General features: G+C 40.2%; 1 protein-coding gene across 1 annotated transcript; it reads left to right on the top strand.

Moving 5' to 3' along the window:
* Positions 1–2,609: 2,609 nt before the first annotated feature.
* On the top strand, positions 2,610–16,503 carry atxn1l (ataxin 1 like). The gene is made up of 3 exons (XM_042491225.2): positions 2,610–2,738; positions 5,370–6,578; positions 8,907–16,503. The coding sequence occupies exons 2-3, from the start codon at positions 5,493–5,495 to the stop codon at positions 10,377–10,379; spliced, it is 2,559 nt and encodes an 852-aa protein (XP_042347159.2). The 5' UTR covers positions 2,610–2,738; positions 5,370–5,492; the 3' UTR covers positions 10,380–16,503.
* The last annotated feature ends 1,288 nt before the right edge of the window (positions 16,504–17,791 follow it).

Below are 17,791 nucleotides of genomic sequence, written 5' to 3'. Positions count from 1 at the left end.
GACTGCTCAGAGGCCAGTCTGAGCTTAGCCATCAAAGATGCATCGCAGGCAGCAGAAAGAAGCAGCTAGTAGCTTAAGACGAAGAGGCACAACCCCTGCAGGTCCTCAATGTGGCAGAACAGGACGAGACAGAGAAAGGTGTTTCCGGGACACCGCAATTCAGTCCTCCAGAGGCATGGTGGGCTCCCCAGGGAGGATGCTCCCTTAAAAACTCACTTCATTTTTGTGTTCACCATCAACACAAAGGCTCTCGTGTAAGTGCTTGCACAGAGGATGTTGACATTGTATCCTGTTTTTGAAATCTGCCAAGTGAAGAAAACACAGCTGTTGGTTCCTCAGCCCAGCACACCTGCTGAACAACATCAGACAGGGAGAAGGAAAAAATGACAATAAGAAGAAATGATCTCCAAAGGCAAATTGACACAAGAATCATACACAGTTAATGTTTGTGGTTAATTTCCTCATGCTCCCTAACACTACATTAATTTACACAGAACCTTTAGACAAGAAACATTTATAGTTGCCGTCTTTGCAGAGGTGTGGACTGATGTCAGACTCGACTCACAAATTTAAATGACGTAAGACTTGAGAAAATCAAAAAAGACCTGCAACTCAGCTTAGCCCTAAACACCAATGTCTTGTGACTTCACTTAGACTTCAGCCTTTTGACTTCAAAATACTTGATATTGTCCCCAAAGCCAGTTCCAATATGAGATGAGTTAAAAAAAGAAGGGACAGAAACATGCAAAATTAATTTTGTTTTGGTTGTTAACTTGTTAAACACTAAATGTTTACAACTTGGATAAAAGTTTAAGATTACAATATGAAGTGGAAGAACCATGCCACTGAAAATAACATATTTTAATCTGCACATCCTGTTTAGAGTTCACATCATGGTCTATTGCATACAGCACACTGTACATGAAAGCAGTAAAAGTATTGGTGTAATAAAAACATTTTTTATTGTAGCATCTCATTAACCCTCTGAAACCTGAGAAAATTACTCTGATTTCTTTCAAGAACATAAGAAAAAGGCAATTAGCAACTTTATAAGAAATTACCCCAGAAATAGCATTAAATGAGTAAAAGTTACAATAACTTTTTTTCAATGTCTTCAGTTTTTTCTTGTCACATTTTACTATAAGTTTTGCAGTTTGCATGACATTTCTTGCCACGTTGCTTTTTTTTTAATGTTTTCAAAAGAAATCACACTAGTTTGCTCGGGTGTCCAAGGTCTTAAAAGCATGTGAAAGGCATCTGAATACAGCACATGAAAACCTGTTATCAATCCATGTTCAGAAGGGTTAAACCCCACCAGTGAGCCATGTGCAATACCAGGGCTCTGGAATAGGAAAAACCTAAGTGAGATGAAAAAGTTATCAATGTCAGTAATCAAACTTGTGCTCTTCCTGCTGTGACATGTACAAACTGTTGCTGTGAATAAAACCTTTCACTGCTCCGCTTAGGGCCCCTAATGGCTTTGACCGACCATGACCTTTTCCAGGTGTTCAGGTGTTTTCACTTACTGTATCTGCTAACCAGATAGTCAGAAGCTTTTTGATTGTGTTAAAGCTAGACAGACCTTTCTCAAAGTAGAAACTTCTTATGGAAGGAAAAACACAGGTGTTACTAATATCACTAAAGATGGCTCTGCTCTACTCAGTGAGTGTGGCAGTGAGCAAGCATGCAGCATACAAGGATACTGAAACCAAAGCAGCTAAATGAAGTTTAGCAGTCATTGATTAAATTATTTGCACCTGTATTGTTCTGACTGACATGTCCTCTGTGAAAAAGGCCTATTACCAGCCAGCCAGGCAAACTTCCTTGTGCTTTGCTGCATGCCAATTGTTTTTTTTTTTTTTTAATCTACTAACTGAATTTGCACCACTTAGGTACAAGCTGAATCACATTTAAGACATCCTTATTTTAGCTTATGTTAGCTTATGTACTCACATATTGCACATACATAAATTTGAATAAATAAAGTGTGACAATGGATTTGTCTGTGGTCTACTATTTTCTGTGCCAAATAATTCAAGATGTCAACTAAATGGTTATGGACATGTAGGCACAGCAATGAAAGTGGATACGTTTCTGTCATGATTATATTATATTATAGCCTATTATAGCCTATTTTTTTTGTTTTGTATGCAAATTCAGAAAAGAAGGCTGAAGATAAGCAGCTTTGTGAAAAGTCACAAAATGAAATCCCTTTAGTGCACAAGGCTCCAGCTCCCCCTACTGTATACAATCTTCAATGTACTTTTAATGCATTTAAACGAAATAAATTATAATTATTATTTTTATTTAGTTTTATTTATGTACAATGGCATTTTGTGTAATTGAATAAGAGCTGTTCATGGATTTGCAGTATTTTTCACTATCTTTCACTATCTTTCTCCCAAAAAGCACGTGACCTGTGAGTTTGCTATGAAATGGCATCAAGAATATTAATTTATATTTCTATAATAATTAGACATAGGACAAAAAACGAAGCATATGTTACCAAGTTACTCTTAGTGTACGTGCAAAGCGGTGCAAAGGTGCAAACTCGCGTGCTTGACATTTGTACATGAAAAAAAAAACAGGAAATTGGATAAACTTAGTGACGTCATTGGTGAGCGCCTCTGCTGGCCTTCGAAATGGGCTCGACTCCTTAGCCTTGATTTCTTCAATTGTCCCTTTCGCATATCAACTTTTTTTTATGAAGAAAAGCCTGTTCGCGATGACATTTGGAGGTACGTCCACACAATGAGACAAAGCAGAGACAGCTTTGATAAGCGCTGCCATGTTAGCTGTGTGCAGATGTGAGTGGAGTCAGTTCATGCAGCTAGTTGTAGCTGTGTTAGCCGTGTGGCTAACTAGCCGGAACCTTTGGGCTGGTGCCCAGTTATACTGATAACCAAACTGACTCATACAACACTATCTACCGAGTGAACTTAACGTCTACGTTTAGTGATAGTGTACTAAGTGTCATGTTGTTACTTTTCTGTGTTTACGGGGAAATGATGACTCCAAGTCGCTAGCTAACTTTAGCCAACTCAGCCACTAAGCTAGCTAACGGTACACATAGTTACTGTGGAGTGAAGTGCTAACTAGAAGAAAACTCTCATCTGTTGATAAAAAACATAAAGCAGACGTTTGCTGTCTAGTGCTATTATGGGTTTGTGTCAGAAAGCAGTTTGACTGGGTTTACAGGACAACTGGTAAGTGAAACCAGAAACCCACTCGAGTATGAATCATGGAGTGGTGTAAGAAAAAGAAGCTGCTTCAAGCTAAATTTATGATGAAGTAGGGACTGTTCGCTATTTATGAGAGGGCAGGGGGTGGTGCAAAACGGAGGGCCACTTTTATTAAGCATTGGGGAGGGAGTTATGTTTTCGGTTTGCCTTTAAAGAGGGACATTCAACTTTAAATGGTCGTATATTTTGTATTTAGTTCAAACACCCCATAACCCCAAACATTCATTAGTGGGTTTGAAATAGGGGTCAACCTGTGGGTTTATCAGGGCCTGATAATTAGTAATTAATGAGACCAAAAACCAATATGCATGTACATTAAATATGAAGATGTTCCTGTTGAAATTGTTTCATATAACAAACTCCAACACATCACTTTGCTGCAAATGTTTAATCAAAACTGAAACTTTCAACATCATTTACTGCAAGTTCAGTCAAATTTTAAACAGAAAAATGAATCAGTAAATGTTCCTCCCATGCTGACATTTTCTTTGCATGTATTGCAAACTGCCCTCCCTGGTGTTGGTTGAGTGTAATTGGCACACTTTTTCGAATAATTTTTTATTATCGGCGATCATTAAAATAAATTGCTGGTATAGATAATCAGCTAAATGCCAAATAGTGGCCCTGGCCAGGCCTATAATCTGTTGACCCCGAGTGCTTAAATCTCTAAAATCTGACCATTTATCATAGCCGGAAGCTGCAAAATGTATAATGTAATAAATTAATGCAATAAATGTGTGTATATATAATTACTATTGTTATTACATTTTAACAAGAAAATTTGAAATAGCAAGTTGTCATTAGCACATAGGGCTGGTAATACTTCTTTAGATGGAACTGAAAACAAATGAATGTGATGTTTGTCGTTGTTGGTCATTAAGTTAAGATAAATGAGTAACGACTATGTGCATAGATATACTGGCCCTGTTTGTCACTTTAAGATAATATAGGAGTGCTGATTATATTTTCCATTTATCATATTATCAAGATGGTGTGGAGTGACAGCATAGTGTTTGTTTTTTTTTTTGTTTTGTTCTCATGTTTTGTCTCTTGTATTTTTTTCTCTTCTACTTGTTTGCTCCAGACACATATCTGCGAAAACTGTCCCATCGTTCCTTATCCATGACATCTGTTTGCATGCAGTAGTTTCCATCATTTAACTCTCCACATTTTTAGTGGAGGAGTTTGAGGCTCCTTCCAACACCTCAGAATCATTTGGGCAGAGGTTATTAGGCCAGTTTTTAATATTCTCTGTGATTTTCTTAACTTATCAGACTATTCTAGCTGTTCTGTTATTTGCCTTCAACCAATTTGTCATTAAATCCTCATTATTGATGATTATTTGTCAAAAATCTTCCCAAAGCCAGAGATGATGTCCTTAAATGTCTTGTCTTGTCCACGACCCAAAGATATTTAGTTTACTGTCATAGAGGAGTAAAGAAACCAGAAAATATTTACATTTAAGAGGCTGGAATCAGATAATTTTTGATTGTTTGTAAAATTAGTTGGCGATTTGGTTAAAAATTGACAGCTAATGGATTAATTCAATAGTTGCTGCATATACATTTAGAAAAAGCAGCAGTATATCACATATTGTTATAAATCAGTTTTAGACATAGTTTGTACAAAAGTGCATGCAGACAGACTTGTCATACTCAGCAACATGAACGTGTTGGCTATCTAGATGTCAAACAGCCAAATAGCACAACAGTTCAGAGTTCAACTATGATCTGGAAAAGGACACACACTTTCTCAACAGAGGGAATGTCCTTGGTGAGAAAATCATCAGTCCTATATCTCTGGCAGGTGAAGGCTGTTTTGAGCCAGTGTAATGGTTTAATTTTCAAATATTCTGTCAAAGAGACAGCCAACAACATTCCCCAACAATATCTGTCTCTACACGTACAGATGAATGTGGCAGCACCATTGATGCTTTCCATTTGTGGTTTAGCATAACCGAACACTATCTGTCAAAGACCGTAAATAGTTGTATTACAAATCTGAAACTAAAGATTTTATAATTTAATTGTTTTCATCTAATTTGACATGTAAATTAATCATTTTAGCACCAGAGTGATGAGGCAGACTAACATTGTGCTTACAGATGTGTCCTTGTCCTTGTTCCAGGTGAATCGGCAGACGAGGTCAGCCAGGTGATTTCAGAACTGGTTCCTGTGCGGGCTGACTGGCTTGCAAGTTTCTGTTCCTGTGCAGTACAGTAAAAGCTATTTGCTTGGTCAGAGGATTGCAATGAAACCAGCTCAGGAGCGAAACCAGGAGTGCCTGCCTCCTAAGAAGAGAGACCTCCTAGTTAGCAACAGCAGTGGAGCTGGAGGGACAGGAGCAGGTGGGGCTGCAGGAGGAGGAGGAGGAGGAGGTGGCGGCGGCGGCGGCAGTGGAGGTGGCAGTAGTGCTGGTGGTGTTGGAGAAGATGAAGTGGTTTCCATCCAGAACTCTGCAGCCAACAGTGACACTCAGGGAGGGACCCCATCTGGAGAGTGGCTGCGAGCTCAGCCAGGGCTTCATTATGGAGTGGATAATTCGGATGGCATACCAGCAGTGCCAGTTGACCAGTACAGTATGCTCTACAAAGTGGCTCTTCCATCTGTTACCTACTCGCCTACCAGTCTTCACCCAGTGTTAAGCCACATCTCTCCAGCCTACACTGTACACTCTCCTCTCCTGCAGCATCCAGGCCTTCCCTATCCTCCTCTCGGTTACGCCCAGATCCCTCATTCCTCTCTCCAGTTTGTTAGTTCCCCTTATGCAGCGGTACCTTACGCTCTACCCCCTGGCTTTGTCCCGGGATCGTTGATCTCTCCCTCAGGCACCATCCCTCAGCCCCATGCTGTGTCCCACCTTGTTCCTTACCCATCTGTCATACAGGAAGGTGTTGTTTCTCCACCTCCCCAGGCCCAGGTAGCTGCTCATACCTTTGCCAAAGTTGCCGCATCCAGCGCTGTCCCGCTGATGCTGCCTTCTGAGCAAGCTGCCCAGCAGCACCTTGGTACTGTCGGAGTCCTGCCCGCAGCAGAGCTCAGCTCTCGAGGATTGCCAGTCTTCTATCACCCTCAGGGCGCCAGGGCTGCCGCCGCCTCCAGAGACCCCCACGGTGCCCAGCAGGAGAACGAACCAGAGATGAATGGAGGCGATAAAGAGCAGGGAGCGAGGGAGGTTGTACTCGACTTGGCCTACACTGCCAGAAATGCAAGTCTGCTGCAGGTAGCGCCTAACGCTGCAGCCCAGGAGTACAGCCAAGACAGAGGCGCGCTGCACCGAAGGCTGGAGGAGAGGAGCTCACCTGGCCAGCGCAGCACTCCAGACAGCGACCTGGAGGTAAGACACAATGACAGGGTTCCTGTGGATCCTTAAAAAGCCTTAAAATGCATTAGATTCATTAATCTAAAAATAAGACCTTAATTAGTATTAAAATCTCTTAAATCAATTGGGAGAAGGAAATTGCATCATTAAATCTCAAAATAATAATATCTGGGTTTTTTTTTATTTCCAAATTTAATGTCAGGCTTTTCAGGATAAAGGAACCCACAACACTCATATACATTTACCACAGCCAATGAAATGAAAAATGATCTAAACTCTTTCAAGGCAAAGGAAACTGATATTTTAATAACGTAATATGCATGTTCATTATTTTCCATGTGTTCCACTGTAGAAAGTTTTATTTTAATTTTTTTTTTTTTTTAACCGTTTTAAGTAGATCATCTAACTTTTGAACTTGACCTAAGAAAATGTTGGGTGTTTGAGTCAACGTTTGGGCAAAATTGTCCCTAATAAATAATTAGGGACAATAAATAAAAGATCCTAAAAAGTAAAAAAGTATAGAAAAAAGATGAATTGTTCATTTATACCCTTAAATTTACTTCCTTAAAAGTTTTTCCAGTGTACACATGGGAATGAAAATACCCTTGTTAAGTAAAAAAAATGATACAAAGAAAATCATCTTCCAGCATGGCAAGTAGCAAGTAGGCATAGAAATAAGGAATAGAATATCTTTATAACCTGAAAAAGACAGATATATGTCAACATGATAACTCTAAAATTGAACTGTTACAACACAAGGTTGTAGTGTGTTAATTTATCTGATCAATCACTTTAATAGACATTTCAGTGGCCTTTACTATTATTAAATACGAGTTTGTCTGTGTATTAACTGTACACCTTTTTACCTCATGAAAGTCTCAATCCCAGGTGTTAATATTAGACTCAACTTCCTTCCTTTATTATGTGTATTGTGGGTCTGTGGGAAATTGAGCAATCACTCTCACACACAATTGCCACTTTGTGCCAAAGCTATGTTATTAGTGGTAACCCGGACATGCTCAGTGAAGCTCTCAGTACCTCTTTGGTGACGGTGTGCGGGGGAAGGAAGAACGTTGGTTCCAATAAGTAAAATAGTTTCAGTCACCTCATAAGCGCTGTATGCTACAGTGGAGAAAGACAGTCGATTGGCCAGTCATAGCACAGCACTGGCCAGCTCCAACAACAGTGTGATAGTTACACAGTAGTACCTCATAGACTCTCAAGCATTTCTTTCAGATTTTCTTTGTTTTTAGACAGATTTTGTAGATTGGGAGCTGAGTGTTGAGTCTGGGGCATGAGTAATAGTGATACTCGTGGAGATATACATTTCTTGAGAAAGTGAGAAGTGTAGGGTTAGGTAGTGCAATGATGCCCAGCTGGCTGGAAATCAGCGAAGTTCCCCTTTAGTTTTATTGTCTTCTGTCTTCGTTAGCCAGCTGATGTGAGGGTATACTTTTACACTTTGATCTGTATGTTAGGCAATAGCTTCTAACTATCTTTGTCTTTTCAACCTGTTTTTCCTGCTGAGTCAGTCTCTCTGCTTCTCTTTGAAATTCTTTGTTTAATTTTCCAAAAATGAGGTAATATTTCCTCAGGGAGTGCAGTTAAGTTGACAATGTTGGCTCCTTGCGAGCTCCAACAGCTTGACAGACCATCACAAAGGGGCAGGGCTTAGCGAAAGGGTCAATTAGGAAGTCACGAAAGGTTTTTGTTGTCTCGCTTTTCTTAAAAAATCTTCTGTATCTTTATCTGTTGGATAAGTTGATGAGAACAGTGATGCTGGGTCACACATAATGAGAAATTTTGTATTGGAGGGTGTTTGAGGCTTGAGTGATGAGATGTTTAACCTTGTGAAACCTCAGCAAATTAGTTTTGATTACTTTAAAGAGCATGAGGAGAATGCAGTGAACAACAAGACATGGCCCAAAAATGAACATGAAATTAGTAAAAAGTAACAAGCAAACTGCCTGAAAATTAGAAATTGAAAGAAATGTAAAAAAAACCCCCCAAAAACAAACAAGAAAATGACACGTATTTATCCCTATTTTTTATTATCTTATTCCCTTTTTCTAAAAATTCCTTTTCAGGTAATTTTTTGTCACATTTTACCAATATCTGGTAATTTGCAGGACATTTCTAACCCCCCCATGTTTTCAGAAAAAAATCAAACCAATTTGCTCAGGTTTTAAAGGTTTAAAATGTATTTTTTTTCTCAGCCACACAGACATTTCATACTCATATTCTGTAATTCAGGCTGCTGTGTCAAAAGCCATTTTTTAATTACGTATAATTGTGTTTCAGCAAAAGCAGGACTAACATTTAATTTCTTTAATCATCTTCCAGGTGCAGCAGGTGGTTGGTCGTTTGGCTTCTTCTAGCCACGGTGGAGTGCGGAAAGAAGTCTCCTTTGCTCCCTTGAACCTCTCTCAGGGTGCTCAGAGAGCCAGAGATGTCCATGGAGAGAGCACAGGCGTGGTTTCCGGCCGGACTGCGTTCCCGACCCAGACTGTGAGTTACACTGATCCCAGAGTGACCGGTCTCCAGCAGCAAACAGGACAACCAGGACACGCTGTCATGCTTGCCAACGGGCAACCAGTTCTTATTCCCCTGGAGTATCACCTGCAGCATCAGTCCCAACCACTGCAGCAACACTACCCAGGACAGGCGAATGATGCCTCAGCCAGCCATGCCTCAACCACCATGGCCTCTCCTAACCCAAGCTTTAAAGCCTCTGATTCTTCAGCCAGAGTGTGCCTCGTTGAAAGGGCGGAGCCAGCCACAGCTCAGCAGCAGCTCCCCCAGCAGCCTCCTGTCCAGCCTACAGCAGATGTGACTCAGGCCGTAGCTTCAAGCCTCGCTCCCGCCTCGGCTCCCTGCAACCCGTCACACTTCATGAAGGGAGCCATTATCCAGCTGGCTACTGGGGAACTGAAGCGTGTCGAAGACCTGCAGACTCAGGACTTTGTGCGGAGCGCCGAGGTGAGTGGGGGTCTTAAGATTGACTCCAGCATGGTGGTGGACATCCGTGCCAGCCAGCAGAGACCGGGTCTGGTGTCACTTCACTTTACTGTGGGGGAGCAGCAGAGTAAAGTGACCATCGATGTGCCTCCGGAGCACCCCTTTTTCGTGTTCGGGCAGGGCTGGTCGTCCTGCAGCCCTGAGCGCACAGCCCAGCTCTACGGTTTGGCCTGCCATCATCTGCAAGTAGGAGACGTGTGTGTGTCCATCACCCTACAGCAGCAGCTTCAGCCACAGCAGCAGAAACAGGCGCAGCACCATCCATCACAGCAGCAGCAGCAGCAGCAGCAGCAGCAGCAGCAGCAGCAGCAGCAGCAGAATCTGTCCAGGACTTTGAGCAAAACCACATCAGGACCTGGTCATCAGCTCATGGGGCCTCCTGCCCCTCAGCAGTCACGGCCTCCGTCTCATTTCAGGCTAGACCGCATCCACAGAGAAAGACAGAGGGATGGGGAAAAAGATGCGCCTGATAAGGACGAAGCTACGCATTTCGGGGTTGCTGGGCACTCAGAGTCGCCCATCAGACCAAGTAGGACCTTAGCAGAGCATCCGAGGAGCCAGAGCAGTTACCACTTGCACACAGAAGGCTCTGCTTTTGCAGGGGCAGGGATGGGAGCCATGCAGGCTGCGCTAGGTGCTTCTCAGAGGCGCTGGTCCTCACCTGGCCTCCAAAGATACAGTATGAAGGGAGACGAAGGGCAACGCCCTCAAATAAGCACCTCCGGCCACATTAGGCCATCTTTCATCCCCCAGGAGGTCAAACTGTCCATCGAGGGGCGCTCTAATGCAGGGAAGTAGCATCACATTTGGTAGCATCTATAGAATAGACTGCCACGAGTAGGAACGAGTCTGACAAGGAGAGAAAGAGGGAAAAAAAGAGTGCGAATGTAGCCTCAGAATGTTTGAGATTTTGCACACCTAAAATATACAAAAAAACAAGATCTTTGTCTATCTGGTGAGAAGTTCTGGTTTGGTTCAGTTGTCACTCAGCCAAAGGATACGAGCCTGTGGTTTCCCAGCCAGCTGAGGTCTGACGGGGACATTACAAGCTGAGTAGAAAGTATGTAGCGGATGAAATGCCTACCATAGTCCTTGCACACTGCATTACTCTTCCTCCCTCGCTCCTCTGTCGCCACTTCCTCATACCCACACTTGGAGGTTATTATCGCATTCAGAACACCCTTTTGACCAAACCGTCTCTTTGGGAGACCAAGGACTACGAAGAATGTGTTTGTAGCACAGTGAAGCTACCAACTCTGCAGGTTCTGATGTATTTAAAGGATCACAGCCAGTGATCTTTAATCTCCTCCATTTGTAAGATCCTGTTTCCTTCAAAAGCATTTACCCAAAAAAAAGAGAGGAGTTGCTGACAGCAGCAGCTCCTGCAGTGATGTTGGCACTGTTGACGCTAACTGTCAGTGTATGTTACATTATGCTTCTACGGCAGGAGTCTGAAACCTCTGCTGTCGGCTGAGATACTCTCTCCCCTCCTTCCTTTTCAGGAAGCCGCTCTGCAAAGATCCTCTCTCAGGCCAAATGATCCACGTCCCACTTGTCTTACAATCGAAATAGTGATAAACCAATCAGTGTGTATGTTCAGCAATCAGTTACCACTCTGAAAAAAAAAAAAAAGAAGTGCTCATGCCCTCTGGTTTGGGCTCTAACGTGTGAGTGTGTTTGCGTAAATGCGGTAAATTGGAATAATCCTTTGTTCTCTATGATGACTCGAGATATCTTGCATTCCAGTATCATCAGTGAGAATATCCATCACTTCGCGTTTAACGTTTCCTTCCTAGAGAATCACTTCCCATCCTGAGCTACTCCCTCCCTCCTTCTTGCTATACCTCAAAGCTTTCCCGACCAGTCTGGTGACTTTAATGCAATTTTAGACGGCGTAATTAATGGAGGAGGCACTGGCTGGTCATCACCAAAGCCACCTGTGGGAATGAGACGTTATGGTGTCACATCACCGGCTGCGGGCCACTTAAAACCTCAGAAGAGTGGAAGGGCCTCGTAGTTTGCCTTGTCGAGAGAAACCCCTGCGTGTGAGTGAATCAGTGACGAGGGGTTCTCTTTTGTCCTAGTTACTCTTTGCTCGGTTCCCAAATTAAAGCAATAGTTCTTTTTACATTACGCAGCTGTACCACTCTCCCCCAGGAGTCTCTCCTCTTGGGCTGTTTTATATCTGAGGTGTGAGATGTGACCCCCGACCTTTAAAGGCAATGCACTATTTTGCATTTTCAGTGATTCTTCAGTATTTCTACACAAGCAATGCATGACAAATTTCTCAAGAAATCATTGTAGATGAAACTCTTTGATTCTCTATCTCACTGATGATATTTTATCTTTTACTCAAGTGCATCTCCAAGAAAGGCTTGACTCTAATTAAGTTCTGTTTTGTCTAACGTACACAGTCCTTCGCTTTTGTACTAGGTTATACTTTATCCAGTGGATCTTATGATTGTCTCGTGTTGCACATGGAAAATGTCACTCATTGATTTCACACTGACCTTGTTAATAGGAATCACAGTACAGTAGATGTTTTTTTTGTAATGAAGGGAATATGTTGAAGTATTGTTGTTGGTGTTTTTGTGGCGAGAGAGAGAAAAACAACTGACTTGCATTTTTAACTCTGTTTACAAATTAGCCAAGATGAATGCTGCAGTTTCCTCCTTCTGACAGATTTTTATCTTTTGTCACTGAAAAAAAAAAAAAAATCCTAAAGGATGAAGTTGAAATTAAGTGCAATTAGACCACATGTCAAATCATTCAGAGGTTTATAATCAGACGGCATTCCTCAAGCAGACATTCCCATGAAGATGTGTAAATCACACACTTTCTTTTTTTGTCTGTCGCAGAGCTTTGGACTTACCTCTCGCAAAACATTTAATCACTTTTGAATATTTCATGCATTACCCTATATCTCCAGTCATTGGATCAGTTTGTTACATGGTTGTCAATTTTCTGTCGGACTCGTGTGTTGGTGCAGTCCATTAGTCCCTCTTCAACTCTCCTCACTCTCGTAACCTCTCAGGGGTCACTGAGAATACAGTGAGGGAAACACAGCGACCTGAGCTGAGGAGACTCTCATCTTCTGTTATTGTCATTACAAGAGTTTTAAAGGACAGGTTCACATTTTTCCAAGTCTGTCTTAAAGACCCCCTCCAGTGAAAATCTTAAAGCTTTAATGTTGTTAACATGTTCATATTGTGTTTTTTATATGCTGAAAGCCACACCATGAGTGACATTAGTCCGTCAACACCTCGGCTGAGCATTTTGGCCTTGAAACTGCAGTATAGTCATTACAGTCGCGTAAACACAGATTCAGACTTCCAGGGTTTGAACCAATCCCGTCAACTTGTGGGGTATCAGAGGGAGAAGCCAGGTGTAGCTAAGAATCAGTATTTTGCCACTCAAGTTTCACTTAAACTTGTCAAAGCTGGGATACAAGGTTTATTTAACATTAGCAACACATTATTTGCCATTTGATCATGCAGTCGAGCTGAAGGCTCATGCTATCTACTACTGTTGCCAGGCAGAGGTCTGAGTATATTATGTACAGAGTCAGTGTTGAGCAGGTACGCTCGAGCTGCAGGCAGTTGGCTGAGGGGCGGACTAATGTGCATGTTCATAGCTCCGCACGCACTAAATGAGGCAAAGGTGTAGAGTATCTGAGCTATTTTAAGCCATTAAGGTGTGACATATATAATTTTGTTGAACAGAGATGAGAGTTTAATGCTCAGGGAGAAACTTTAAAACAATTTTCCCATGCCCGTAAAGGTTTATTGGTCTCAGTAATCACTCCTCCTGTTCATACTGACTGAATAAAGATTCTCTCTCCATGCTATCGCTATGTAAGACACTTTGTCCCCCATCTCATTACTTAAATTTCAATCACATAAGGAAAGGATCTTTTAATCAGTCCCTGTCAGACTGTCTAAAATGACTGATTTCAGGGCAACTTTTGTAAATAATTGCAACGCATGTTGTGATCTTGTAAACTTTTTTTATACCGAAATTTCAAAGCAAGTGAAAATTGCAAAAACAGATTCGTTTTTTTTTTTGTGTGTGTAATTAAGTTTGAGTTTGTAATTGATACTAGACCAAAATTACCACTAACCCTGCATGTTTGTATTAGGACTCACTTGACTCTTTCAGCACTCATGGAGATCTGAATGCAACAGCCTCTGTCATGGTTATGTGTCTTTATCTGTTGTCAGTGCATTTCAGCCATTCTCCGGGTGTCTTTTGCAGTAGTGTTTGTCAATCATAACTTTTGTGTATCACCATAACTTTGCACGGCATGCAAAAAAGTTTACCCACACTTTTGTGCAGAACATCAGGGAATTGCCTTGCACGGCCTCTTTACTCTTAAGCATTAATTTTTGCTTGTAAATGTGAAATGTTAATGTTGCTCATGTCTGCATCTAAACATCCATAAACAAGGAAGCGAGTTTGGTGACTGTTTTGATTGGTGAAACTCATGGGAAACTGCTATGGTTGGTCAAATATGCAGAAAAGTTGCTATGTTTGGAGAAAATTGCAAGAATTTAAAGGGATTGGTTGGATGAGTTAATTATTGCGATTGCAACATCCTGGAGGGGCTGCATAATGACCAGAAAGGTAAAGAGGAATGATACACTGATTATTAACCCTTTAGGTGCACATATGGAGTGAGAAGTGGAAAAATGTGAACCTGTCCATTAAAATGCTTTGCGATGAGAGTTTCAAAAACTAATTTTACTACAGTTAAGAACACATCTTACCATCAAAAGCTCACCAAATTGAGTCTTTTTCATGCTGTAAGCAATATACATATTATACCTGAAAACATTTCATGTAGTCTTGGCATTTTCTATGCAGTAAACTCAGTATTGTACCCTTCATTGTCTTAAGCATGGCTCTCTGAAGCAGTACGGCAGGTTGGGCTGATGCAGTCATTTTGCGCTGATGTCTGGTTGTTTGATTTTTGGATTTTTGCTTTAAATTAACTTTTTTACAGGAATACAGTACAAACCAGTATTTTGCTTTTCTACTTTCTAGTTTTTGCTCAGTGCTCCCCATCTTCCTGTGTATAGCACATTGCTGACTCACAGATTAGTAAACTTAAATTGTCTTCTCACAATGCCACATGGTCGGAGCCAAATCACTCGAGACGAGTGTCACTCAAATTTTCATGTGTTTGTCGGGTAATTTTTTTGGCAAGCCACATCAACATTGCATTAAAGGTCAAGATGCATTTGATGGGATTTTAGCGGTGCAAGCAGTGCCACCTGTGGTTTTACCTACTGTTGATTCTCACAGCAAACCATCCTGTGCTGCCATGAGCTTTATTCTTTGTGCCCTCTGCTCTGAGCAGTGCGTGCCACGTTACGCAGGAAAGCTCTTCTACAAAGATGTCCAATGAATCTTATTCACATCACTGATAGTCTGTTGCTGTAAGTACTTGCACTAAATGCCCTCCTTTTACAGTGTTTTGAACTTAAAACTGTTGGTAAATTGAAGAGTTTCAAAATGTAAAGCACACAGAATCATGGAGAAATTGCAGGTTGTGTGTTTCTGTAGATATTTGTATTTTTTTTTGTATAGATAGCTTTGATGATGCTTGTCGATAATGCCTTAAATTCTGCTTTGTACAATGTGTGAAATTGAAACAGTGGAATAATGCTTCTGGTCGACTCGGTGTTCCCTTTTCAGGCTGAACAAAAGCAAATTAGAAATGTCACGCTTCAGAGCAGAAATTCATATTCTTAAAGGGTGACGGTGAATTCTCTTTGGGCCCTAAATGGTTCAAATCTGCAACTTTGTGTTTGTTTGGTTTTGTTTTTACTTTTTATCTTTTCAGTTACATTTTTAATACACTCTCTATGCTCACACTTATCTTTTAAATCCTGTTTTTGTTTTCCAGTGTGTGGAAGTGAAGTAAATGGAATCTCTTCTCTGCACTTTTTCACAAGACGATGCCAAGAGTGTCAGCAACGGAGGGCAATCCATTAATTCCACACATCCGTTGTTTTTGTTGTTGTTGCACAAGCTCAGTAGTTTATTTTATCCGTAAATTTAATGGGTTGTGTTTGGTGTCTTGTGCTTTGTCCCAGTCTCTGATCGACAGATTTGAATAAACGGAGACAGACAAACGAGCTACATTAATCTGATAGCTTTCCATTGGTGAAAACGTAATGGTTTATTGTTTTGTGATGTTGGCGGTTGGGATTTTAACTCCCCGTGTGAACTACTTCCTGTTGTTTGATCCCGTATTGAACTGCAAAGGTGAATTTAGGATGATTTTTGGCCTCGCTGATATCCAGTTAAATCAGGAGAAACAAACGGTTAAAAGTTTTAAAGAAGTCTGTGTATTTTCAGATTTAACATTGTACTTTTTTTGGCACAAGGTGACACTGCTTTTTATGTGACGTGCAACTATTGAAAAATTAAACAAAAAACAGCAATTTTTTTTGAACATGCCTAAATCTGCAAAATATATGCAATGATGTAAATGTAACATTCAATCCTCAAGTATAATCCAGGTTGTATGAACTTTGTATAGTGAGTTTTAATATCGTATGGCCGTACCAATATGTATTGATCTTTATCAGAAGCCTTAGAGTTGTCGACCGAAAGTGCTCCCTTAGAATACCCTACACCTACCTGACTTTAACAAAGCATTAATATCTCTATTTTGTTGCATTTTTATTTGTACCGTTTTTGAATAAAATAGATTTGTACTGTATATTTGTACCTCTCTGTGAACTACTTAGGGCGGTTTTTGTTTTTTTGTTTTGCTGTTTTAATTCTATGTACTTTAAGGACACAAAGATATTGTATTTTTATTGTTACAGCTAACTTGGAGACATTGCATTTATCATGTTTGTTAAGTAAACACAATATAATATATATATACAAATATAAATATAAACTATTATCCAACTCGTGTGCTGTGTTTCTTTAGTTGCATCTATGTATTCAGTTTTTTCTCTGTAGTTGTATATAGATAGCTGTGGAAGACGTGCTGAGATCTTTAAAGTGAGAGTACTAATACCTCAGAGTAACAGTACACTTTTACAAGTTAAAAGTGGAGGAGCGAATTTAAATACTTTATGAACTGTTTATGTAATGTAATAATCTTTACAAGTAAAACATGTTTTGGAAGTCATATCTTAATCTTTACAGGAAGCTCAGGTACAGCTGCCAATGCAGTGGGAAACTGTTGAAGCCAATAATAGTCCCAGTAACCCAAGTCTTATAGGAAACTAAATATCTAATGATGAAATTTAATCACTACTAAAATTGAATTACCACTCAATATATAGAAATATGAAAGATTTTATGTAGATGAATTTGTGTTTTTCTTTTTTTTTTTTTTTTCTTTCTCTGGTTTTTGAAGTGATGGGTTTAGGGTGTTTCTCTATTTTAGATAAACTACATCACTCAAAATGATCAAGTTACTCAAAATCAAATTCTAATCTAAAAATTCAAGTAAGTCAAAGTAAAAAAATAAAATAAAAAAACAAGTCACTTGAACTGTATGAGACAGCATAATTCGAAAGAATTTTTTGTGTTTCTTTTATGTCAAAATTTGAGCAAAATTGTGGAGCTCCTAAAGTCCAGAAAGGTGATATTTCAATAAGCGCACCATCATTAACTGGTTCGACCCATTTATTTTCTTATGAATAATTATCTTGTGGGAGCAGTTATAATTTTGTGTGCACAAATTTAAAAAAAACTAAACTAAAGGGGCTCCACAAAATTTAAATATACTGAAAAAATATTGGAGATTTTAAAGTTTGAACCTTGAATTTTTGAAATCCATACTCTTACAATGAACTTCTCAAATTGTCAGAGTGAAATTCAACCCACAATAAATTCAGAGGGATGGTTCTGAAAGTGAAATATTTAAATGCTATACATTTTTGTGCTATTTAATTTTAAACAAAACCAAGTGTTTGGTATTGACTTCATTTCACAATTAGGTATTTCATCACTTATTTGTTTTATATTTGTACAAGTACAGAGGATAACACACCACACTGCCTCTGCAAGACCTGCAGCATACAAGGACGCCATAATTCTTCTTCAATATTTTCTGTTAAAACTCCACCTCCTCATGTCTTTTTAAAAGAAGACCCCTCACTGTTAAAGAAATGTGTGTGACACTGTATCCACTGAAGACACAAATGTATTTGCGTGTATAAAACAAAGGAGGAGAGAGG

This window comes from Plectropomus leopardus, chromosome 1, assembly GCF_026936395.1.
Source record: "Plectropomus leopardus strain MGB_pleo_1.0 chromosome 1, ASM2693639v1, whole genome shotgun sequence".
Taxonomy (NCBI): Eukaryota; Metazoa; Chordata; class Actinopteri; order Perciformes; family Serranidae; genus Plectropomus; species Plectropomus leopardus.
The sequence above is the reverse complement of the archived record's forward strand: the minus strand, read 5'-3'. Positions and strand labels throughout refer to the sequence as shown.

Excerpts from the sequence above, each read along its gene's own strand:
- atxn1l (XM_042491225.2), top strand. The coding sequence starts at position 5,493 with ATGAAACCAGCTCAGGAGCGAAACCAGGAGTGCCTGCCTCCTAAGAAG. Across the intron at positions 6,579-8,906 it reads CTCCAGACAGCGACCTGGAG|GTGCAGCAGGTGGTTGGTCG; the intron begins GTAAGACACAAT and ends ATCATCTTCCAG.